This window comes from Salvelinus alpinus, chromosome 18 (assembly GCF_045679555.1).
Source record: "Salvelinus alpinus chromosome 18, SLU_Salpinus.1, whole genome shotgun sequence".
NCBI lineage: Eukaryota > Metazoa > Chordata > Actinopteri > Salmoniformes > Salmonidae > Salvelinus > Salvelinus alpinus.
Genome location: NC_092103.1, coordinates 48,098,710 through 48,126,161, shown reverse-complemented (window position 1 = coordinate 48,126,161; position 27,452 = coordinate 48,098,710). Strand labels below are relative to the sequence as shown.

Sequence of the window (27,452 nt, the reverse complement as noted above, 5' to 3'; positions counted from 1 at the left end):
TGTTTTTGCCTAATCAAACAATTACTCCAAAAGTGGTTTTCATGTCAGTCTTTCTGTATAGGTTAAGTACGAACTCTGAACAAAAGTGGATGTATTCAGTCTCTTCCGTTGCTTTAGATGAGCGTGTTAAGTGTTAAGTGTAGTCCATTTGTCTCTTTAAGAAATAAGTCTTTGATTTGAAGTCTACTGAATTAAGTTTAGTTGAAAGGACCCGACGCTGGATATGAGAAGCAGGTTACTGCGGAACAGACAGGAACAGCGTCAGAACAGACAGGAACAGACAGGAACAGCATCAGAACAGACAGGAACAGAAAGGAACAGCGTCAGAACAGACAGGAACAGACAGGAACAGCGTCAGAACAGACAGGAACAGCGCCAGAACAGACAGGAACAGCGCCAGAACAAACAGGAACAGCGTCAGAACAAACAGGAACAGCGTCAGAACAGACAGGAACAGCGCCAGAACAAACAGGAACAGCGTCAGAACAGACAGGAACAGCGTCAGCACAGACAGGAACAGACAGGAACAGACAGGAACAGCGTCAGCACAGACAGGAACAGCGTCAGAACAGACAGGAACAGCGTCAGAACAGACAGGAACAGACAGGAACAGCGTCAGAACAGCGTCAGAACAGACAGGAACAGCGTCAGCACAGACAGGAACAGCGTCAGCACAGACAGGAACAGCGTCAGAACAGACAGGAACAGCGTCAGAACAGCGTCAGAACAGACAGGAACAGCGTCAGAACAGACAGGAACAGCGTCAGAACAGACAGGAACAGCGTCAGAACAGACAGGAACAGCGTCAGAACAGACAGGAACAGACAGGAACAGCGTCAGAACAGCGTCAGAACAGACAGGAACAGCGTCAGCACAGACAGGAACAGCGTCAGCACAGACAGGAACAGCGTCAGAACAGACAGGAACAGCGTCAGAACAGCGTCAGAACAGACAGGAACAGACAGGAACAGCGTCAGAACAGACAGGAACAGACAGGAACAGACAGGAACAGACAGGAACAGCGTCAGAACAGCGTCAGAACAGACAGGAACAGACAGGAACAGCGTCAGAACAGACAGGAACAGACAGGAACAGCGTCAGAACAGACAGGAACAGCGCCAGAACAGCGTCAGAACAGACAGGAACAGCGTCAGAACAGACAGGAACAGCGTCAGAACAGACAGGAACAGCGTCAGAACAGCGTCAGAACAGCGTCAGAACAGCGTCAGAACAGCGTCAGCACAGACAGGAACAGCGTCAGAACAGACAGGAACAGCGTCAGAACAGCGTCAGAACAGACAGGAACAGACAGGAACAGCGTCAGAACAGACAGGAACAGACAGGAACAGACAGGAACAGACAGGAACAGCGTCAGAACAGCGTCAGAACAGACAGGAACAGACAGGAACAGCGTCAGAACAGACAGGAACAGACAGGAACAGCGTCAGAACAGACAGGAACAGCGCCAGAACAGCGTCAGAACAGACAGGAACAGCGTCAGAACAGACAGGAACAGCGTCAGAACAGACAGGAACAGCGTCAGAACAGCGTCAGAACAGCGTCAGAACAGCGTCAGAACAGCGTCAGCACAGACAGGAACAGCGTCAGAACAGACAGGAACAGCGTCAGAACAGCGTCAGAACAGACAGGAACAGACAGGAACAGCGTCAGAACAGACAGGAACAGACAGGAACAGACAGGAACAGACAGGAACAGCGTCAGAACAGCGTCAGAACAGACAGGAACAGACAGGAACAGCGTCAGAACAGACAGGAACAGACAGGAACAGCGTCAGAACAGACAGGAACAGCGCCAGAACAGCGTCAGAACAGACAGGAACAGCGTCAGAACAGACAGGAACAGCGTCAGAACAGACAGGAACAGCGTCAGAACAGCGTCAGAACAGCGTCAGAACAGCGTCAGAACAGCGTCAGAACAGCGTCAGAACAGCGTCAGAACAGCGTCAGAACAGCGTCAGAACAGCGTCAGAACAGCGTCAGAACAGCGTCAGAACAGCGTCAGAACAGCGTCAGAACAGCGTCAGAACAGCGTCAGAACACGGGTAACAACGACATACAATCTTTAGTGTAGCAGCAGTGAACAGCGCTGGGGAGGAGGGGAGCGGGGAGAGAAGAGCGAAGAGCGGGATGCAGGAGCGGGAGAGGGGAGAGGGGAGCGGGATGCAGGAGAGGGGAGAGGGGAGCGGGGAGCGGGGAGCGGGGAGAGAAGAGCGAAGAGCGGGATGCAGGAGCGGGAGAGGGGAGAGGGGAGCGGGATGCAGGAGAGGGGAGAGGGGAGCGGGGAGCGGGGAGCGGGGAGAGAAGAGCGAAGAGCGGGATGCAGGAGCGGGAGAGGGGAGAGGGGAGCGGGATGCAGGAGAGGGGAGAGGGGAGAGGGGAGCGGGGAGCGGGATGCAGGAGAGGGGAGAGGGGAGAGGGGAGAGGGGAGAGGGGAGCGGGATGCAGGAGAGGGGAGAGGGGAGAGGGGAGAGGGGAGCGGGGAGCGGGGAGCGGGAGAGGGGAGAGGGGAGAGGGGAGCGGGGAGAGAAGAGCGAAGAGCGGGATGCAGGAGCGGGAGAGGGGAGAGGGGAGAGAAGAGCGAAGAGCGGGATGCAGGAGCGGGAGAGGGGAGAGGGGAGCGGGATGCAGGAGAGGGGAGAGGGGAGAGGGGAGAGGGGAGAGGGGAGAGGGGAGCGGGGAGAGAAGAGCGAAGAGCGGGATGCAGGAGCGGGAGAGGGGAGAGGGGAGCGGGATGCAGGAGAGGGGAGAGGGGAGAGGGGAGAGGGGAGCGGGGAGCGGGAGAGGGGAGAGGGGAGCGGGATGCAGGAGAGGGGAGAGGGGAGAGGGGAGAGGGGAGCGGGGAGCGGGATGCAGGAGCGGGAGAGGGGAGAGGGGAGAGGGGAGCGGGATGCAGGAGAGGGGAGAGGGGAGAGGGGAGCGGGGAGCGGGATGCAGGAGCGGGAGAGGGGAGAGGGGAGAGGGGAGAGGGGAGAGGGGAGCGGGATGCAGGAGAGGGAGAGGGGAGAGGGGAGAGGGGAGAGGAGCGGGGAGTGAAGAGCGGGCGTGACAATAGTGCTATCGCTGAGTGAAAATACCACCCATTAATCCTCTTCCATAGAAGGTCTTAAAGATATGTCTGTAGAAAGTCTCAGCAGCTGAAAGTAGAGATTGTCTCGCGTCCCAAAAGACACCCCTTTTTCTCCGTTACAGTGCTCTACTTTAGACCTTAGCCTTGTGAGTAGTGCACTATGTAGGTAATGGGATGCCATTTGGGCCCCCACCACCCCATAGGCTTTCCAGAGTAACCTTTTGTCATGAGGTATTAGGTGTAAATATCTGTCTGTGTTGAACATGGTTCAGTAGGACGTTTTATTCATCTGAGGCTCAGACACACATCAGAGATCCACCAGCAACCTCATCAGATTACATTCACGCTCCCGTTTAACAAATTATTTTCATTGTGGATGGAAGGGATTTTCTCTTTTCTCACCGAGATGGGAGTGATATTACATGGAAATGGAATGGAAGAGGTGGGTGTTATTGTAAAGCTTGAATGTTGATTTATAGATTACTGTCAAGGGGACAGTTGGGAATTATGATTCCCTCCTCACAGTTATGTGTTTTGAACAGAGCTCACGTTTGTTTTGTTTTTCCTTCAGACATGAGATGATATATTTTACATCTGGCATAATGGAACAATAAAACACTAGGTGGATAATGCATTATGGCTTAATTCTGAACGTTCGGGGAAAAAAGAGCCATGGAATGAAAGGGAAATAGGGAGAGAGACAAAGAGAGAGAGAGAGAGAGATAGAGGGGGAGAGGGAGCAAAAGAGAAATGGAGAGAAGGGGCGATAGAGAGAGAAAGAGAGAGGAGGAGAGAGAGAGCAAGAGAAAGACAGAGAGAGAGAGAGCAAGAGAGAGACAGAGAGAGGGGGAGAGAGAGAGAGAGAGCGACAGAGAGAGGGGGACATTTTGACTTTGTATCTTACTGAGACATCAACACAACCTCACCACAACCTCAACTACACCGTCCATCATCACATTACAATACACCATCCAGCATCACATTACAATACACCCCCAGCATCACATTACAATACACCATCCAGCATCACATTACAATACACCATCCAGCAACACATTACAATACACCATCCAGCAACACATTACAATACACCATCCAGCAACACATTACAATACACCCCCCAGCATCACATTACAATACACCCCCCAGCATCACATTATAATACACCCCCCAGCATCACATTATAATACACCCTCCAGCAACACATTACAATACACCCCCCAGCATCACATTACAATACACCATCCAGCATCGCATTACAATACACCATCCAGCATCACATTACAATACACCCCCAGCATCACATTACAATACACCCCCCAGCATCACATTACAATACACCATCCAGCATCGCATTACAATACACCATCCAGCATCACATTACAATACACCATCCAGCATCACATTACAATACACCCCCAGCATCACATTACAATACACCCCCCAGCATCACATTACAATACACCATCCAGCATCACATTACAATACACCATCCAGCATCACATTACAATACACCGTCCAGCATCACAATACAATACACCCCCAGCATCACATTACAATACACCATCCAGCATCGCATTACAATACACCATCCAGCATCACATTACAATACACCATCCAGCATCACATTACAATACACCCCCCAGCATCACATTACAATACACCATCCAGCATCGCATTACAATACACCATCCAGCATCACATTACAACACACCCCCCAGCATCACATTACAATACACCACCCAGCATCACATTACAATACACCATCCAGCATCACAATACAATACACCCCCCAGCATCACATTACAATACACCATCCAGCATCGCATTACAATACACCATCCAGCATCACATTACAATACACCCCCCAGCATCACATTACAATACACCATCCAGCATCACATTACAATACACCATCCAGCATCACATTACAATACACCGTCCAGCATCACAATACAATACACCCCCCAGCATCACATTACAATACACCATCCAGCATCGCATTACAATACACCATCCAGCATCGCATTACAATACACCATCCAGCATCGCATTACAATACACCATCCAGCATCACATTACAATATACCCCCCAGCATCACATTACAATACACCATCCAGCATCACATTACAATACACCATCCAGCATCACAATACAATACACCATCCAGCATCACATTACAATACACCCCCCAGCATCACATTACAATACACCATCCAGCATCACATTACAATACACCATCCAGCATCACAATACAATACACCCCCCAGCATCACATTACAATACACCATCCAGCATCGCATTACAATACACCATCCAGCATCACATTACAATACACCCCCCAGCATCACGTTACAATACACCCCCCAGCATCACATTACAATACACCATCCAGCATCACATTACAATACACCATCCAGCATCACATTACAATACACCGTCCAGCATCACAATACAATACACCCCCCAGCATCACATTACAATACACCCTCCAGCATCACAATACAATACACCATCCAGCATCACATTGTTGGTTTGGTCAAGGAGGATTATCTAGGAATACGAGCAGGTTAGCGTTTTCAGTCATGAATGTTGTCCTGGAGGCAGCTCTGCACAGCCACAAAGTCATAAAATCTATCCCTCACCGTAACCTTATTCACACGGCTAACATTCAAGTTTTTTGACATGTTTGACTTTGCAGCTGGCCTATCTAAGGAGAAATGGCTCCGTTCTGCTTCCTGGTCAAGACTCGTGTCAATAAACCACAATCTGTGGAATAGAAATGGGTCTATCTAAGAATAACATGAAGCACTGTTAGGTTCAACAGGGATGACTTCAACAGTTTCATTTCAGCATGGACCATAGCATTTAGTTCCACATTTAGGCTACATAATCGCTTTGAGAATAGGTATAGACTAACAGGTCGTGATGTGTTTTTTGTTGTTGTTGTTACCAGTTTAATAAGGGATGTCGCAGACGGTTTTAGTGTTCTTTGGACAGTTCTGTTGTTGTTGGTGGCCACAGGGAGGAGGTTGGACAGTTATGTTGTTGTTGGTGGTCACAGGGAGGAGGTTGGACAGTTCTGTTGTTGTTGTTGGCCACAGGGAGGAGGTTGGACAGTTCTGTTGTTGTTGGTGGCCACAGGGAGGAGGTTGGACAGTTCTGTTGTTGTTGGTGGCCACAGGGAGGAGGTTGGACAGTTCTGTTGTTGTTGTTGGCCACAGGGAGGAGGTTGGACAGTTCTGTTGTTGTTGTTGGCCACAGGGAGGAGGTTGGACAGTTCTGTTGTTGTTGGTGGCCACAGGGAGGAGGTTGGACAGTTCTGTTGTTGTTGTTGGCCACAGGGAGGAGGTTGGACAGTTCTGTTGTTGTTGGTGGCCACAGGGAGGAGGTTGGACAGTTCTGTTGTTGTTGGTGGCCACAGGGAGGAGGTTGGACAGAAATAGAATGGATGTAGACTGGAGCTCTGCTCCCAATTCCTGCAGTTGTCTTGTCCAGATTGATTTACCCTCTCTTACCCTCCTCTTAATGACCCTCTCTTACCCTCCTCTTAATGACCATTACTATTTGGAATGATAAACAAATAATACTATATAACAATAAAACTAATCCCTCTCTCTCTCTCTCTCTCTCTCTCTCTCTCTCTCTCTCTCTCTCTCTCTCTCTCTCTCTCTCTCTCTCTCTCTCTCTCTCTCTCTCTCTCTCTCTCTCTCTCTCTTTCTCTCTCTCTCTCTCTCTCTATTTCTCTCTCTCTCTCTATCTCTCTCTCTCTCTATTTCTCCCTCTCTCTCTCTCTCTCTCTATTTCTCTCTCTCTCTCTCTCTCTCTCTCTCTCTCTCTCTCTCTATTTCTCCCTCTCTCTCTCTCTTTCTCTCTCTCTCTCTCTCTATTTCTCTCTCTCTCTCTCCCTCTCTCTCTCTCTCTCTCTCTATCTCTCTCTCTCTCTATTTCTCTCTCTCTCTCTCTCTCTCCTCTATTTCTCTCCCTCACTCTGTCTTTTTTCCCTCCTTCCATTAAAAACATTTGTTCCTGGAGCTTTGGTGAATAAACGATGTGAAACTCCAATATTTTATTCTAATTTCCCTCTAATGTTTCTGAGATGTATCCTGATGTATCGATCGGTGAAGGTGGAGTGACACTCCGTTGTGGAGCGGGTTTCACAAATTGATTGTGTGTCTATGATAAAAAGGCCTTCCCAAACGAATCCTCCATCATACACGGAGCCTGTGCCAAATGACACCCTGTTCCCTATAGCCTATAGGTCACTGGTCAGAAATAGTGACTTTATAGGGAGTAGGATACCATTTGAGACGCAGACATGTAAAGGAGGTTACATGGAGGAAAAATGGCGTTGTCTTTTCGACCACGGCTAACATATTAAGTTAAATTCCTTTAGAAAATAATCCACTCACTGAGAAATATACAGGTAACTGCCAAAGTAAAGGAAACACACACATAAAGTGTTATACAACGGCGTTGGGCCGCCGCGAGTGGCCAGAACGGATTCACTGAGCCTCGGCATAGATTCTACAAGTGCCTGGATCTCTATTGGAAGGATACGACACCATTCTTCCACGAGAAGTTGCATAATTGGGTTGTTTTGTTGACGGTGGTGGAAAACGCTGGTCGCAGGCGGAAGTCCAACATCTTCCATAAGTGTTCAATTGGGTCGCGATCATCCCAGACACCCTGGACCCCACTTCAATTCGCGTACCGCGACCAAAAGATCCACAGATGATCCGCAATCTCTATTGCACTCCACATGGCCTCACCCACCTGGACAAAAAGGAAGACCTATGTGAGAATGCTATTCATTGACTACAGCTCAGCGTTCGACACCATAGTGCCCTCAAAGATCATCGCTAAGCTCATAGCGTCCTCAGCTCCTCAAAAAGTTCTACAGCTGCATCACCGCTTGGTATGGCAACTGCAAGGCACCCGACCACAATGCGTTACAGAGGGTAGTGCGTATGTCCCAGTGCATCACTGGTGTTGAGCACCCTGTCATCCAGGACCACAAAAACACAGTGGCCTCCATCATTCTTAAATGGAAGAAGTTTGGAACCACCAAGACTCTTCCTAGAGCTGGCCACCCGGCCAAACTGATTATTCGGGGGAGAAGGGCCTTGGTCAGTGAGGTGATCAAGAACCCAATGGTCATTCTGACAGAGCTCTAGACTGCCCCTGTGGAGATGGGAGATCCTTCCAGAAGTACAAACATCTCTGCAGCACTCCACCAATCAGGACTTTATGGTAGAGGGGTCAGACAGAAGACACTCCTCAGTAAAAGGCACATGACAGCCCACTTGGAGTTAGCCAAAAGGCACCTAAAGGACTCTCAGTCCATGAGAAACAAGATTCTCTGATCAGATGAAACCTAGATTGATCTCTTTGGCCTGAATGCCAAGCGTCACGTCTGGGGGAACCCTGGCACCATCCCTACGGTGAAGCATGGTGGTGGCAGCATCATGCTGTGGGGATGTTTTTCAGCAGCAGGGACTGGGAGACTAGTCAGGATGGAGGGAAAGATGAACGGAGCAAAGTACAGAGAGAAACTTCATGAAAACCTGCTCCAGAGCACTCAGGACCTCAGACTGGGCCAAAGGTTCACCTTCCAACAGGACAACCACCCTAAGCACACAGCCAAGACAAGGCAGGAGTGGCTTCGGGACAAGTCTCTGAATGTCCTTGAGTGGCCCACACTAGAGCCCGGACTTGAACCTGAATTGGAGAAACTCCCCAAATACAGGTGTGCTAAGCTTGTAGCGTCATACCCAAGGATTCTTGAGGCTGTAGTTGCTGTCCAAGGTGCTCCCTATAGACCCCCTGTGCTCCCTATAGACCCCCTGTGCTCCCTATAGACCCCCTGTGCTCCTTTGAGACCCCTCTTTTAAAGTCACAGAGATCTCTTCTTCTAGCCATGTTAGCCTAAATAAGGGGCAACTGTACATTTTATACATGATTCTAATCATGATGGGATGTTAATTGCTTAATTAGCTCAGGAACCACACCTGTGTTGAAGTATCTGCTTTCAATAGACTCTGTATCCCTCATTTACTAAAGTATTTCTTTCATTTTGTCAGAAACCTGTATATCGGATCATGGAGTTGGATTATATGTTTCAATTACGTCGTTAATTGCCTTTCTGAAATAAAACATAATTAGCATTTAATCCAGTCAATACAACACTTTACAACGTTTACTTAACAGCTCTTAACCAACAATGCCGTTTGAAGAAAATACTTGGAAAAAATTAAGAGATAAAAGTAACAAATAATTTAAGAGCAGCAGTAAATAACAAAGTGGAGGCTATATACAGGGTGTTACGGTACAGAGTCAATGTGGAGGCTATATACAGGGTATTACGGTACAGAGTCAATGTGGAGGCTATATACAGGGTGTTACGGTACAGAGTCAATGTGGAGGCTATATACAGGGTGTTACGGTACAGAGTCAATGTGGAGGCTATATACAGGTGGTACCGGTACAGAGTCAATGTGGAGGCTATATACAGGGTGTTACGGTACAGAGTCAATGTGGAGGCTATATACAGGGTGTTACGGTACAGAGTCAATGTGGAGGCTATATGCAGGGGGTACCGGTACAGAGTCAATGTGGAGGCTATATACAGGGGTACCGGTACAGAGTCAATGTGGAGGCTATATACAGGGGGTACCGGTACAGAGTCAATGTGGAGGCTATATACAGAGGGTACCGGTACAGAGTCAATGTGGAGGCTATATACAGGGGGTACCGGTACAGAGTCAATGTGGAGGCTATATACAGGGGGTACCGGTACAGAGTCAATGTGGAGGCTATATACAGGGGGTACCGGTACAGAGTCAATGTGGAGGCTATATACAGGGGCTACCGGTACAGAGTCAATGTGGAGGCTATATACAGGGTGTACCGGTACAGAGTCAATGTGGAGGCTATATACAGGGTGTTACGGTACAGAGTCAATGTGGAGGCTATATACAGGGGGTACCAGTACAGAGTCAATGTGGAGGCTATATACAGGGGGTACCGGTACAGAGTCAATGTGGAGGCTATATACAGGGGGTACCGGTACAGAGTCAATGTGGAGGCTATATACAGGGGGTACAGGTACAGAGTCAATGTGGAGGCTATATACAGGGGGTACCGGTACAGAGTCAATGTGGAGGCTATATACAGGGGGTACCGGTACAGAGTCAATGTGGAGGCTATATACAGGGTGTTACGGTACAGAGTCAATGTGGAGGCTATATACAGGGTGTTACGGTACAGAGTCAATGTGGAGGCTATATACAGGGTGTTACGGTACAGAGTCAATGTGGAGGCTATATACAGGGTGTTACGGTACAGAGTCAATGTGGAGGCTATATACAGGGTGTTACGGTACAGAGTCAATGTGGAGGCTATATACAGGGTGTTACGGTACAGAGTCAATGTGGAGGCTATATACAGGGTGTTACGGTACAGAGTCAATGTGGAGGCTATATACAGGGTGTTACGGTACAGAGTCAATGTGGAGGCTATATACAGGGGGTACCGGTACAGAGTCAATGTGGAGGCTATATACAGGGGATACCGGTACAGAGTCAATGTGGAGGCTATATACAGGGTGTTACGGTACAGAGTCAATGTGGAGGCTATATACAGGGTGTTACAGTACAGAGTCAATGTGGAGGCTATATACAGGGTGTTACGGTACAGAGTCAATGTGGAGGCTATATACAGGGGGTACCGGTACAGAGTTAATGTGGAGGCTATATACAGGGGATACCGGTACAGAGTCAATGTGGAGGCTATATACAGGGGGGTACAGGTACAGAGTCAATGTGGAGGCTATATACAGGGGGTACCGGTACAGAGTTAATGTGGAGGCTATATACAGGGGGTACCGGTACAGAGTCAATGTGGAGGCTATATACAGGGGGTACCGGTACAGAGTCAATGTGGAGGCTATATACAGGGGATACCGGTACAGAGTCAATATGGAGGCTATATACAGGGGGTACCGGTACAGAGTCAATGTGGAGGCTATATACAGGGTGTTACGGTACAGAGTCAATGTGGAGGCTATATACAGGGTGTACCGGTACAGAGTCAATGTGGAGGCTATATACAGGGTGTTACGGTACAGAGTCAATGTGGAGGCTATATACAGGGTGTTACGGTACAGAGTCATTGTGGAGGCTATATACAGGGTGTTACGGTACAGAGTCAATATGGAGGCTATATACAGGGTGTAATGGTACAGAGTCAATGTGGAGGCTATATACAGGGTGTAATGGTACAGAGTCAATGTGGAGGATATATACAGGGTGTTACGGTACAGAGTCAATGTGGAGGCTATTATTTTCCACCATAATTTGCAAATAAATTCATTAAAAATCCTACAATGTGATTTTCTGGATTTTTTTTTCTCATTTTGTCTGTCATAGTTGAAGTGTACCTATGATGAAAATTACAGGCCTCTCTCATCTTTTTAAGTGGGAGAACTTGCACAATTGGTGGCTGACTAAATACTTTTTTGCCCCACTGTATTTAGAATGCATTCATAGCTCTACGTCTAGTTTACTCCATATATAAAGCTCGTGTTCAGTTTAATATGGGATTGTTCGTCCGGCGTTTTTAATGGAAAGAAAATACGCTGTGTGCTGATTGATGTGTGTTGATGGATTTTTGTAGAAGGATGTTGCTTTTAACTTCTTCTTTGGAAATTTTAAGCTGTTTCACACAGTATATAGTGTCACACCGTCTTTTTCCTCCACTAAATACATATTTAGTTTTTGTTGATATATTTTGTCGGTGGTGCGTAATTGTTTGCTATGACAGAGAACAGTTCTACTATAGAAAATGCAGGGTTGCTACCAACGATGTGGGAAAGTAATCAGACACCTTGACTTTTTACACAATTTGTTACGTTACAGCCTTATTCTAAAATTGATTAAATTATATTTATAAATAATGAAATATCACATTTAAATAAGTATTCAGACCCTTTACTCAGTACATTGTTGAAGCACCTTAAGGCAGCGATTACAGCCTCGAGACTTCTTGGGTAGGACGCTACAAGCTTGGCACACCTGTATTTGGGGAGTTTCTCCCATTCTTCTCTGCAGATCCTCTCAAGCTCTGTCAGGTTGGATGGGGAGCGTTACTGCACAGCTATTTTCAGGTCTCTCCAGAGATGTTCGATCAGGTTCAAGTCCAGGCTCTGGCTGGGCCACTCAAGGACGTTCAGAGACTGACTAGTCTCCCAGGCTCTGCCACTGAAAACCATTCCCACAGCATGATGCTGCCACCATGCTTCACAGTAGGGATGGTGACAGGTTTCCTCCAGACATGACGCTTGGCATTCAGGCCAAAGAGTTCATTCTTGGTTTCATCAGACCAGATAATCTTGTTTCTCATGGTCTGAGAGTCTTTAGGTGCCTTTTGAAAAACTCTAAGCGGGCTGTCATTTGCCTTTTACTGAGGAGTGGCTTCCGTCTGGCCACTCTACCATAAAGGCCTGATTGGTGGAGTGCTGCAGAGATGGTTGTCCTTCTTGAAGGTTCTCCCATCTCCACAGAGGAACTCTGGAGCTCTGTCAGAGTGACCATCGGGTTCTTAGTCACCTCCCTGACCAAGGCCCTTCTCCCCAGTTTGTCCAGGGGGCCAGCACTTCGAAGAGTCTTGGTGGTTCCAAACTTCTTCCATTTAATAATGATGGAGGCCACTGTGTTCTTGGGGACCTTCAATGTTGCAGAACTTTTTTGATACCCTTCCCCAGATCTGTGCCTCGACACATTCCTGTCTCGGAGCTCTACGGACAATTCCTTCGACCTCATGGCTTGGTTTTTGCTCTGACCTTATATAGACAGGTGTGTGCCTTTCCAAATAATGTCCAATAAATTGAATTTACCACAGGTGGACTCCAATCAAGTTGTAGAAACATCTCAAGGATGATCAATGGAAACAGGATGCACCTGAGCTCGATTTGGAGTCTCATAGCAAACATCCTGAATACCTGAATACACGTATTTCTGTTTTTACTTTTTTATAAATGTGCAAAAATGTCTAAAAGCCTGTTTTTGCATTGTCATTGATGAGAAAAACAATTAATTTAATACATTTTAAAATCAGGCTGTAAAGTTATAAAATGTGGGAAAAGTCAAGGGGTTTGAATACTTTCTGAACGCACTGTATATAAACCCTGGATTGCTGATGATATGAATTGGCCAATGAAAGGCTTTTGAAAATACCTGTCGGCCATATTGGCACTCCTCAGAAAAGCAAGACGGAGGCGCGGTGGCTTCCACACAGCGCCCCATGTCAGTCATCTAGTGTTTTTATAAATCGTTGGCTGCTACAGATTTAAGATTTAAGACTCTAATTCTAATTAAAGGAACCTTTTTCTTTCATTACATTTTTCAGATGATCAGTGGGTGGCTGTATGAACCCAAATTCACTGGATTGGTTTTTGAAAATTAGAATATTTACCACTTGCCCCTCAAATGAGCCCTGAAATTTAGTAGAAAAAGCTAAGTTGGCATTAGTCCTGGCACCAAAGTGGGCATTAGCCCTTGCACCAAAGTGGGCATTAGTCCTGGCACCAAAGTGGGTATTAGTCCTTGCACCAAAGTGGGTATTAGTCCTGGCACCAAAGTGGGCATTAGTCCTGGCACCAAAGTGGGCATTAGTCCTGGCACCAAAGTGGGTATTAGTCCTTGCACCAAAGTGGGTATTAGTCCTTGCACCAAAGTGGGTATTAGTCCTGGCACCAAAGTGGGAATTAGACTGGCACCAACGTGGGCATTAGACTGGCACCAAAGTGGGCATTGGACTGGCATTACCAGGTACGGATACCAGAGGTCCTAATTGACCAAAGATGGAGATGCCACACACACACACACACACACACACACACACACACACACACACACACACACACACACACACACACACACACACACACACACACACACACACACACACACACACACACACACACACAAACACCAGGGTCAATTCGAATTTAAGTCAGTAAATTCAGGAAGTAAACTGAAATTCCAATTAAAACACTTTAGAAGGGCATCTATTTTCAATAACTTTTCAATAAGCTTAAAAATGAGATGCTATTTAAAAAGTTTTTCATTTTTGGATTTTAAATCCAAATTGACTGACATCAATTCAAATTGACCCCAACACTGACACACACACACACACACACGCACACACACACACACACACACACACACACACACACACACACACACATGGCCATCTAATGGCCATGGTTTACACTCTTTCATCGTTGTTCTAATGGCCGTGGTTTACACTCTTTCATCGTTGTTGTAATGGCCGTGGTTTACACTCTTTCATCGTTGTTCTAATGGCCGTGGTTTACACTCTTTCATCGTTGTTGTAATGGCCGTGGTTTACACTCTTTCATCGTTGTTCTAATGGCCGTGGTTTACACTCTTTCATCGTTGTTGTAATGGCCATGGTTTACACTCTTTGCAGGAAAGGAGATATTTTACATTCAGTTTTTTTCTCACCCTTTGGTGTGTCTGCCACCTCCTCCTTCTCTTACACCTTGTATATCGTCTATGTCCAGCAGCTGAAAATCTTTGGTCTGATCAATTGACTTCGCAGAGACTTTCAAATAGGAAAAGTGGAAAATGGGTTCACATCACTCCCCCTCTTCCGTTTTTTCTAGTCGTCCCAAATGGTCCCCTATTCCCTAGATAGACCCTGGTCAAAAGTAGTGCACTATATAGGGAATAGGGGGCCATTTGGGACGTAGCCTTCCTCCCTCCCTCCCTCCCTTCCCGACAGAGGCTTAAGGCTTGTCTAATAGCTCTATTCCCAAAGTGTGATGTGTGGAGGTCAGTGCAGTGGAGCAGTCGAGTTTCACCCAAATGGCACCCTATTCTCTATGGGCTTCTGGGTCAAAAGTAGTGCACTATAAAAAGGGAATAGGGTGGGATTTTGGGACGTATCCTAGCACTCTAGCAGCTGTAGCAGAGTATTGACGTACTGTACGGTACAAGACAAAGCATTTAAACAATATCCACAGGATGAACCCCTCCCCTCTGACCTCTGACCTTTTGTCTCGGGGAGTTTGGACAGATAAATTGGATTTTTACGACCACCTTTATCAAAAGACAACATCTTCTCACCCCAGTGAATAGATGTGGGGGGTGAACATGTTAGTCCGTGGAAAATCTCACCTTCTTTCTGTTCAGATACAGTGGGGAGAACAAGTATTTGATACACTGCCGATTTTGCAGGTTTTCCTACTTACAAAGCATGTAGAGGTCTGTAATTTTTTATCATAGGTACACTTCAACTGTGAGAGACGGAATGTAAAACAAAAATCCAGAAAATCACATTGTATGATTTTTAAGTAATTCATTTGCATTTTATTGCATGACATAAGTATTTGATCACCTACCAACCAGTAAGAATTCCGGCTCTCACAGACCTGTTAGTTTTTCTTTAAGAAGCCCTCCTGTTCTCCACTCATTACCTGTATTAACTGCACCAGTTTGAACTCGTTACCTGTATAAAAGACACCTGTCCACACACTCAATCCAACAGACTCCAACCTCTCCACAATGGCCAAGACCAGAGAGCTGTGTAAGGACATCAGGGATACAATTGTAGACCTGCACAAGGCTGGGATGTGCTACAGGACAATAGGCAAGCAGCTTGGTGAGAAGGCAACAACTGTTGGCGCAATTATTAGAAAATGGAAGAAGTTCAAGATGACGGTCAATCACCCTCGGTCTGGGGCTCCATGCAAGATCTCACCTCGTGGGGCATCAATGATCATGAGGAAGGTGAGGGATGAGCCCAAAACTACACGGCAGGACCTGGTCAATGACCTGAAGAGAGCTGGGACCACAGTCTCAAAGAAATTCATTAGTAACACACTACGCCGTCATGGATTAAAATCCTGCAGCGCACGCAAGGTCCCCCTGCTCAAGCCAGCGCATGTCCAGGCCCGTCTGAAGTTTGCCAATGACTATCTGGATGATCCAGAGGAGGAATGGGAGAAGGTCATGTGGTCTAATGAGACAAAAATAGAGCTTTTTGGTCTAAACTCCACTCGCCGTGTTTGGAGGAAGAAGAAGGATGAGTACAACCCCAAGAACACCATACCAACCGTGAAGCATGGAGGTGGAAACATCATTCTTTGGGGATGCTTTTCTGCAAAGGGGACAGGACGACTGCACCGTATTGAGGGGAGGATGGATGGGGCCATGTATCGCGAGATCTTGGCCAACAACCTCCTTCCCTCAGTAAGAGCATTGAAGATGGGTCGTGGCTGGGTCTTCCAGCATGACAACGACCCGAAACACACAGCCAGGGCAACTAAGGAGTGGCTCCGTAAGAAGCATCTCAAGGTCCTGGAGTGGCCTAGCCAGTCTCCAGACCTGAACCCAATAGAAAATCTTTGGAGGGAGCTGAAAGTCCGTATTGCCCAGCGACAGCCCCAAAACCTGAAGGATCTGGAGAAGGTCTGTATAGAGGAGTGGGCCAAAATCCCTGCTGCAGTGTGTGCAAACCTGGTCAAGAACTACAGGAAACATATGATCTCTGTAATTGCAAACAAAGGTTTCTGTACCAAATATTAAGTTCTGCTTTTCTGATGTATCAAATACTTATGTCATGCAATAAAATGCAAATTCATTACTTAAAAATCATACAATGTGATTTTCTGGATTTTTGTTTTAGATTCCGTCTCTCACAGTTGAAGTGTACCTATGATAAGAATTACAGACCTCTATATGCTTTGTAAGTAGGAAAACCTGCAAAATCGGCAGTGTATCAAATACTTGTTCTCCCCACTGTATATTTTGTATGAAATGTGTTCATACGTTGTGTTTCCTTGTGGTACTAATACCCGAGACAGAGATTGTGTTGTGCCAAGTGTCTGCTGTTCTTCAGTGAGTTAACAGGGTGAGGATGGTCCTTCTGACACTCATTCCCTGACGACGTTGGGTGTTAAGCTGTAAGGCTGGTGAGTGTGACATGGGCTGGTGTGTGTGTGTGTGTGTGTGTGTGAGGTTAGCGTGTGATATGACCATATTCTGCATCAGAGCATTATCAGAGGTGAGACAAGCCTGTCAGCTTCTTTTTGGACTGGGCCTCAGTCACCCACAGTTTCTACCTACAGTATTAGAGTTACCACACCTGATCTGACTCCTAGTGTTGTATTAGAGTTACCACACCTGGTCTGACACCTAGTGTTGTCCTTCTACCTACAGTATTAGAGTTACCACACCTGGTCTGACACCTAGTGTTGTATTAGAGTTACCACACCTGGTCTGACACCTAGTGTTGTCTCTCTACCTACAGTATTACAGTTACCACACCTGGTCTGACTCCTAGTGTTGTCTCTCTACCTACAGTATTAGAGTTACCACACCTGGTCTGACACCCAGTGTTGTCTCTCTACCTACAGTATTAGAGTTACCACACCTGGTCTGACACCTAGTGTTGTCTCTCTACCTACAGTATTAGAGTTACCACACCTGGTCTGACTCCTAGTGTTGTCTCTCTACCTACAGTATTAGAGTTACCACACCTGATCTGACTCCTAGTGTTGTATTAGAGTTACCACACCTGGTCTGACACCTAGTGTTGTCTCTCTACCTACAGTATTAGAGTTACCACACCTGGTCTGACACCTAGTGTTGTCTCTCTACCTACAGTATTAGAGTTACCACACCTGGTCTGACTCCTAGTGTTGTCTCTCTACCTACAGTATTAGAGTTACCACACCTGGTCTGACACCTAGTATTGTCTCTCTACCTACAGTATTAGAGTTACCACACCTGGTCTGACACCTAGTGTTGTCTCTCTACCTACAGTATTAGAGTTACCACACCTGGTCTGACACCTAGTGTTGTCTCTCTACCTACAGTATTAGAGTTACCACACCTGATCTGACTCCTAGTGTTGTCTCTCTACCTACAGTATTAGAGTTACCACACCTGGTCTGACACCTAGTATTGTCTCTCTACCTACAGTATTAGAGTTACCACACCTGGTCTGACACCTAGTATTGTCTCTCTACCTACAGTATTAGAGTTACCACACCTGGTCTGACACCTAGTGTTGTCTCTCTACCTACAGTATTAGAGTTACCACACCTGGTCTGACACCTAGTGTTGTCTCTCTACCTACAGTATTAGAGTTACCACACCTGGTCTGACACCTAGTGTTGTCTCTCTACCTACAGTATTAGAGTTACCACACCTGGTCTGACTCCTAGTGTTGTCTCTCTACCTACAGTATTAGAGTTACCACACCTGGTCTGACACCTAGTGTTGTCTCTCTACCTACAGTATTAGAGTTACCACACCTGGTCTGACACCTAGTGTTGTCTCTCTACCTACAGTATTAGAGTTACCACACCTGGTCTGACACCTAGTGTTGTCTCTCTACCTACAGTATCAGACTATTCTGAGCTCCTAGTGTTGATCCAGACCCACTCTGACAGGCATTACTTCTCTTTAGTTTCAATGGGGCAAGATGTCCAGACAGCTACAGGGAGAAAATAGAACATTTGTTGGTTATAGCTTTTATGGTTTTAGTTAGTCCATATGATTATAGTTAGTCTTTATCATTATAGTTAGCCTTTATCATTATAGTTAGCCTTTATCATTATAGTTAGCCTTTATGTTATAGTTAGCCTTTATCATTATAGTTAGTCTTTATCATTATAGTTTTTTTTATTTTTTATTTTATGTATTTTTTTTAAAGTTTTTTTTTGGGGGGGGGGTTGGATCAGCTTAATATTGCGGAAAGAATGTTGCTTCCAATGTAATTGTCTGCATCATTTCCAATCCCCCATATTTTTTTGGGTAAATATATATATCCATACACGCATGCATACATATACACATATATACATACACATACCTATATAGACATACATACTTTTTTAAAGAATATACCTTTATTATTATTCCCCGCACCCTACCACCGATCCCCCAATTGGAGTAAACTAATAAACACTTCTGCTTTTACCTTCAATTTATACATCTTATACCCATCTTACAGACACAGTCCACTTTACAATAGTTCTCTCTTATTTGTTCTTAGTCCTTCCTCTATTTCTGTTGTCCATCCAATTTTATTTCCACTTGTAACTGTGCTATTTCACAAAAGCTCCGCACCTATACACATTTCACAGATCCCGTATGCCCTACATTGTTTATCTTGTTATTAGTCCCACCCTTCAGTTCCACTCAACCCATCCCATCTATCTTCCAACATCATCCATTTCGGATTTTTATTTGCCATATATTTTTCAACTGTGCTGTGATGCTTCACAAAAGACTTGAACCTTCCTATTCTCATAGCTTCTATAGATTGTAAATTAAAAATAAACATTTTTGCTAAAATAATTATTATATTATTGATTGATTGACTATGGCTTTTCAAATCCCCCAGTATTGCTATCTGTAGCGTTAGTTTTAGGCAAATGTTGCAATTCTTCAGCCATTCCTGGACCTGTGACCAAAAACGAGCTACATATGGACAATACCAAAATAAATGATCTAATGACTCTGCCTCCTCACAACAGAATCTGCAGAGCTGGGAAGATTGTATACCCCATATATATAACATTCTATTAGTTGCAAGAATTTTGTACAGTAATTTAAATTGAAAAATTCGAAGTTTTGAATCCGGCGTTGTTTTGCGTATCAATTCATAAACCATGTGCCATGGAATGGGTACATCGAAAATCTCTTCCCAACTATTTTGCAATTTATATGGCACAGCTGTCAGTTTTTTGGTCCTTAAATGAAATTTGTATATATTTTTATTTATCACACTTTTCTTTAACCATTTATGTTCTTTAATACAGGGCCGACATACAAGTTCCTTACTTTTTTCCCCTTCTACTTGCCTCTTCCATTTTTGTGGTAATGCTGCAATTAATTGGTTGTAATTTTGGGTAGAGCAGACATTTCCATATGTCTGTGTTAGCTGCATGTGTGACATAACTCTACCAGTCCTATTTATGACATCATTCACAAAAATTATACCTTTTTTAAACATTTCTTCAATAAATACAGTTTTTTTATCAATTACTATATTTGAATTTAACCACAATATTTGTTGTACTATTTGTTCCGTCCTTTCAGGTGGATTAAACTGAAATTGCAACCAACTTTCTAAGGCTTGTTTAAAAAATAAGGATATTTTGGAGATTATTTCCTTTTCAAACAACCGAAAGTGAGCAGGTGTAATCTGAATAAAGGGGAAAAGGCCCTTCTTGAATATAGGATGAGACATTCGTACCAATTTACTAGAGAACCAGTTTGGATTTAAGTATAACTTTTGTATGACTGATGCCTTTAGTGAGAGGTCTAATGCTTTAATATTTAATAATTTCTGCCCTCCGAATTCATATTCGTTATATAAATAGGCCCTTTTAATTTTATCTGGCTTGCCGTTCCAAATAAAATTGAATATTTTTTGTTCATATAATTTAAAAAGCAGGTCACTAGGTGTAGGCAAAACCATAAGCAAATAGGTAAACTGTGATATGACTAAAGAGTTAATCAGGGTGATTTTTCCACAAATAGACAGGTATTTTCCTTTCCATGGTAGCAAGATCTTATCTATTTTTGCTAACTTTCTATAAAAATTTATTGGAGTGAGATCATTTCTTTCTTTTGGGATTTTTATACCGAGTATGTCCACATCTCCGTCAGACCATTTAATTGGTAAACTACATGGCAATATAAAATGTGTATTTTTTAGTGATCCAATACGTAATATGGTACATTTATCATAATTTGGTTTTAATCCAGAGAGGATAGCAAAGGTATCTAGATCCTCTATGAGGCCCTGGAGGGACTCTAGTTGTGGTTTTAAAAGAAAACATGAATCATCAGCGTACAATGACACCTTAGTTTTTAAGCCACGGATTTCTAATCCCTTAATATTAATGTTTGATCTAATTTTAACAGCTAACATTTCGATGGCAATAATAAATAGATATGCCGATAGTGGACAACCTTGTTTTACTCCTCTAGATAGTTTAAAACTTTCTGAGATGTAGCCATTATTTACTATTTTACACCTAGGGTTACTATACATAATTTTAACCCATTTTATAAGAGATTCCCCAAAATTGAAATATTCTAGGCATTTATATATAAACTCCAGTCGTACTTTATCAAAAGCCTTTTCAAAATCAGCTATGAAAACCAGGCCTGGTGTCCCCGATATTTCATAGTGTTCTATTGTTTCCAGTACTTGCCTTATATTATCTCCAATGTATCGTCCATGTAAAAAACCTGTCTGATTAGGATGAATAATATCTGACAAAACTTTTTTTATTCTATGCGCCAAGCATTTTGCTAGGATTTTTGCATCACAACACTGAAGTGTAAGAGGTCTCCAATTTTTTAATTGGACTGGATCTTTATATATACCACTTGGGTCCTGTTTCAGTAATAACGATATCAGACCTTCTTGTTGCGTGTCTGATAATCTACCATTCATATAGGAGTGGTTAAAACAAGCTAATAATGGTCCTTTGAGTATATCAAAAAAAGTGTTGTATACTTCCACTGGTATGCCATCCAGCCCTGGAGTTTTCCCATCTTTAAAGGCCCCAATTGCATCAAGCAGTTCCTCCTCTGTAATTTGGCCTTCACATGAGTCTTTCTATAATAGTCTATAACTATCATTATAGTTAGCCTTTATCATTATAGTTAGCCTTTATCATTATAGTTAGCCTTTATGTTATAGTTAGCCTTTATGATTATAGTTAGCCTTTATCATTATTGTTAGCCTTTATCATTATAGTTAGCCTTTATCATTAGAGTTAGCCTTTATGGTCATAGTTAGCCTTTATGTTATAGTTAGCCTTTATCATTATAGTTAGCCTTTATCATTATAGTTAGCCTTTATCATTATAGTTAGCCTTTATGGTTATAGTTAGCCTTTATAATTATAGTTAGCCTTTATCATTATAGTTAGCCTTTATCATTATAGTTAGCCTTTATCATTATAGTTAGCCTTTATCATTATAGTTAGCCTTTATAATTATAGTTAGCCTTTATAATTATAGTTAGCCTTATGATTATAGTTAGCCTTAGGATTATAGTTAGCTTTCATTCCATATATCCCAGTTTTGATGAATCAATGGCATATGTTGTCCATAAGTAATGCCTTGATGTCAAACAGTAACATGACTGTATCAATACATTCCTGTAATGATGGCATGTCCATCTGAACATGTCTGATCTCATTCCAGAACATATATGGCTTCAGATCCATACATTTATCATGTCACCAACATACAGTCAACAGGATATTCAGTGTTACATCATATTACATACAATGTTACGGTATATTACATACAATGTTACGGTATATTACATACAATGTTACGGTATATTACATACAATGCTGTAACCACCGCTTTACATTCAGCTACTCAGCTGTAAACATATCTCTCTCTCTCTCTCTCTCTCTCCTCTCTTTAACTGCTGCTGTATCTTCTGAATGACACTTCTACTGCACTGTATTAAACTATCTTTACTGAAAATAAGGATTTTGTCTATGATCTTCTTTATCACTTGTTCTTCCTTTCTTTCCTTATCTTCTCATTCCATCGGCCATACTCCTCTTGTCTTATTCATTCCCTCCCTCCCTCCCTCCCTTGACCTCGTCCTATTCTCCCTCCCTCCCTCCCTCCCTCCCTCCCTCCCTCCCTCCCTCCCTCCCTCGTCCGTGTCCTCCTTCCCTCCCTGCCTTCCTCCCTCCTTCCCTTCTCTCCTCCTCCTCTTCCTCCCCGTCCTCACTTCCCTCCCTCCCTCACTCCCTCCCTCGTCCTCGCCGTCTTCCTCCCTCCCTCCCTCCCTCCCTCCTTCCCTCCTCTCCTCCTCCTCCTTCTCTTCTTCCTCGTCTTCCCTTCCTTCCTTCCCTCCCTCCTTCCTAAATAACTAACATACCTACCTCGAACCAGTAGCCAGCCCAACACCAGCTCCTCAGGTCCCTAGCCCTGAGTCCCCTACTTCTTTGACTTACTCCTCTCCTCCCCCACCAGTTGTCCCCAGCTCAGGTGTCCTCCTCCCCTCTGCTCCCCGTGACGTGGCCCCTGTCCTAGTGTCCAGCCGTTTTGTCCGCCTCAGCTGGCGCCCCCCGCAGGAGACCAGAGGAACTGTCCAGACCTACGGCATCTACTACTCCCAGGACACGGTCAACAGGTACGGTAAAATACGACCTGGTCAACAGGTACGGTAAAATACAACACGGGCAACAGGTACGGTTAAATACGACCTGGTCAACAGGTACAGTAAGATATGACACGGTCAACAGGTACAGTAAGATATGACACAGTCAACAGGTACAGTAAGATATGACACGGTCAACAGGTACAGTAAGATATGACACAGTCAACAGGTACAGTTAAATACTACAGGGTCAACAGGTACAGTTAAATACTACAGGGTCAACAGGTACAGTTAAATACTACAGGGTCAACAGGTACGGTTAAATACTACAGGGTCAACAGGTACTGTTAAATACTACAGGGTCAACAGGTACAGTTAAATACTACAGGGTCAACAGGTACAGTTAAATACTACAGGGTCAACAGGTACAGTTAAATACTACAGGGTCAACAGGTACAGTTAAATACTACAGGGTCAACAGGTATAGTTAAATACTACAGGGTCAACAGGTACAGTTAAATACTACAGGGTCAACAGGTACAGTTAAATACTACAGGGTCAACAGGTACAGTTAAATACTACAGGGTCAACAGGTACAGTTAAATACTACAGGGTCAACAGGTACAGTTAAATACTACAGGGTCAACAGGTACAGTTAAATACTACAGGGTCAACAGGTACAGTTAAATACTACAGGGTCAACAGGTACAGTTAAATACTACAGGGTCAACAGGTACAGTTAAATACTACAGGGTCAACAGGTACAGTTAAATACTACAGGGTCAACAGGTACAGTTAAATACTACAGGGTCAACAGGTACAGTAAGATATGACACAGTCAACAGGTACAGTTAAATACTACAGGGTCAACAGGTACAGTTAAATACTACAGGGTCAACAGGTACAGTTAAATACTACAGGGTCAACAGGTACAGTTAAATACTACAGGGTCAACAGGTACAGTTAAATACTACAGGGTCAACAGGTACAGTTAAATACTACAGGGTCAACAGGTACAGTTAAATACTACAGGGTCAACAGGTACAGTTAAATACTACAGGGTCAACAGGTACAGTTAAATACTACAGGGTCAACAGGTACAGTTAAATACTACAGGGTCAACAGGTACAGTTAAATACTACAGGGTCAACAGGTACAGTTAAATACTACAGGGTCAACAGGTACGGTTAAATACTACAGGGTCAACAGGTACAGTTAAATACTACAGGGTCTACAGGTACAGTTAAATACTACAGGGTCAACAGGTACAGTTAAATACTACAGGGTCAACAGGTACAGTTAAATACTACAGGGTCAACAGGTACAGTTAAATACTACAGGGTCAACAGGTACAGTTAAATACTACAGGGTCAACAGGTACAGTTAAATACTACAGGGTCAACAGGTACAGTTAAATACTACAGGGTCAACAGGTACAGTTAAATACTACAGGGTCTACAGGTACAGTTAAATACTACAGGGTCAACAGGTACGGTTAAATACTACAGGGTCAACAGGTACAGTTAAATACTACAGGGTCAACAGGTACAGTTAAATACTACAGGGTCAACAGGTACAGTTAAATACTACAGGGTCAACAGGTACAGTTAAATACTACAGGGTCAACAGGTACAGTTAAATACTACAGGGTCAACAGGTACAGTTAAATACTACAGGGTCAACAGGTACAGTTAAATACTACAGGGTCAACAGGTACAGTTAAATACTACAGGGTCAACAGGTACAGTTAAATACTACAGGGTCTACAGGTACAGTTAAATACTACAGGGTCAACAGGTACAGTTAAATACTACAGGGTCAACAGGTACAGTTAAATACTACAGGGTCAACAGGTACAGTTAAATACTACAGGGTCAACAGGTACAGTTAAATACTACAGGGTCAACAGGTACAGTTAAATACTACAGGGTCAACAGGTACAGTTAAATACTACAGGGTCAACAGGTACAGTTAAATACTACAGGGTCTACAGGTACAGTTAAATACTACAGGGTCTACAGGTACAGTTAAATACTACAGGGTCAACAGGTACAGTTAAATACTACAGGGTCAACAGGTACAGTTAAATACTACAGGGTCAACAGGTACAGTTAAATACTACAGGGTCAACAGGTACAGTTAAATACTACAGGGTCTACAGGTACAGTTAAATACTACAGGGTCTACAGGTACAGTTAAATACTACAGGGTCAACAGGTACAGTTAAATACTACAGGGTCAACAGGTACAGTTAAATACTACAGGGTCTACAGGTACAGTTAAATACTACAGGGTCAACAGGTACAGTTAAATACTACAGGGTCAACAGGTACAGTTAAATACTACAGGGTCAACAGGTACAGTTAAATACTACAGGGTCAACAGGTACAGTTAAATACTACAGGGTCAACAGGTACAGTTAAATACTACAGGTTCAACAGGTACAGTTAAACACTACAGGGTCAACAGGTACAGTTAAACACTACAGGGTCAACAGGTACAGTTAAATACTACAGGGTCAACAGGTACAGTTAAATACTACAGGGTCAACAGGTACAGTTAAATACTACAGGGTCAACAGGTACAGTTAAATACTACAGGGTCAACAGGTACGGTTAAATACTACAGGGTCAACAGGTACAGTTAAATACTACAGGGTCAACAGGTACAGTTAAATACTACAGGGTCAACAGGTACAGTTAAATACTACAGGGTCTACAGGTACAGTTAAATACTACAGGGTCAACAGGTACAGTTAAATACTACAGGGTCAACAGGTACAGTTAAATACTACAGGGTCAACAGGTACGGTTAAATACTACAGGGTCAACAGGTACAGTTAAATACTACAGGGTCAACAGGTACAGTTAAATACTACAGGGTCAACAGGTACAGTTAAATACTACAGGGTCAACAGGTACAGTTAAATACTACAGGGTCAACAGGTACAGTTAAATACTACAGGGTCAACAGGTACAGTTAAATACTACAGGGTCAACAGGTACGGTTAAATACTACAGGGTCAACAGGTACAGTTAAATACTACAGGGTCTACAGGTACAGTTAAATACTACAGGGTCAACAGGTACAGTTAAATACTACAGGGTCAACAGGTACAGTTAAATACTACAGGGTCAACAGGTACAGTTAAATACTACAGGGTCAACAGGTACAGTTAAATACTACAGGGTCAACAGGTACAGTTAAATACTACAGGGTCAACAGGTACAGTTAAATACTACAGGGTCAACAGGTACAGTTAAATACTACAGGGTCTACAGGTACAGTTAAATACTACAGGGTCAACAGGTACGGTTAAATACTACAGGGTCAACAGGTACAGTTAAATACTACAGGGTCAACAGGTACAGTTAAATACTACAGGGTCAACAGGTACAGTTAAATACTACAGGGTCAACAGGTACAGTTAAATACTACAGGGTCAACAGGTACAGTTAAATACTACAGGGTCAACAGGTACAGTTAAATACTACAGGGTCAACAGGTACAGTTAAATACTACAGGGTCAACAGGTACAGTTAAATACTACAGGGTCAACAGGTACAGTTAAATACTACAGGGTCAACAGGTACAGTTAAATACTACAGGGTCAACAGGTACAGTTAAATACTACAGGGTCAACAGGTACGGTTAAATACTACAGGGTCAACAGGTACAGTTAAATACTACAGGGTCTACAGGTACAGTTAAATACTACAGGGTCAACAGGTACAGTTAAATACTACAGGGTCAACAGGTACAGTTAAATACTACAGGGTCAACAGGTACAGTTAAATACTACAGGGTCAACAGGTACAGTTAAATACTACAGGGTCAACAGGTACAGTTAAATACTACAGGGTCAACAGGTACAGTTAAATACTACAGGGTCAACAGGTACAGTTAAATACTACAGGGTCTACAGGTACAGTTAAATACTACAGGGTCAACAGGTACGGTTAAATACTACAGGGTCAACAGGTACAGTTAAATACTACAGGGTCAACAGGTACAGTTAAATACTACAGGGTCAACAGGTACAGTTAAATACTACAGGGTCAACAGGTACAGTTAAATACTACAGGGTCAACAGGTACAGTTAAATACTACAGGGTCAACAGGTACAGTTAAATACTACAGGGTCAACAGGTACAGTTAAATACTACAGGGTCAAC

The 27,452-nt window shown here is 43.9% G+C and overlaps 1 protein-coding gene across 1 annotated transcript in view; it reads left to right on the top strand.

Moving 5' to 3' along the window:
• LOC139544425 (netrin receptor DCC-like) overlaps positions 1-27,452 on the top strand; it is a 653,665-nt gene that overhangs the window by 373,818 nt on the left and 252,395 nt on the right. The window contains exon 8 of the mRNA XM_071351497.1: positions 23,151-23,310. Coding sequence (XP_071207598.1) covers positions 23,151-23,310 — 160 coding nt within the window. The remainder of the gene's footprint in view (positions 1-23,150; positions 23,311-27,452) is intronic.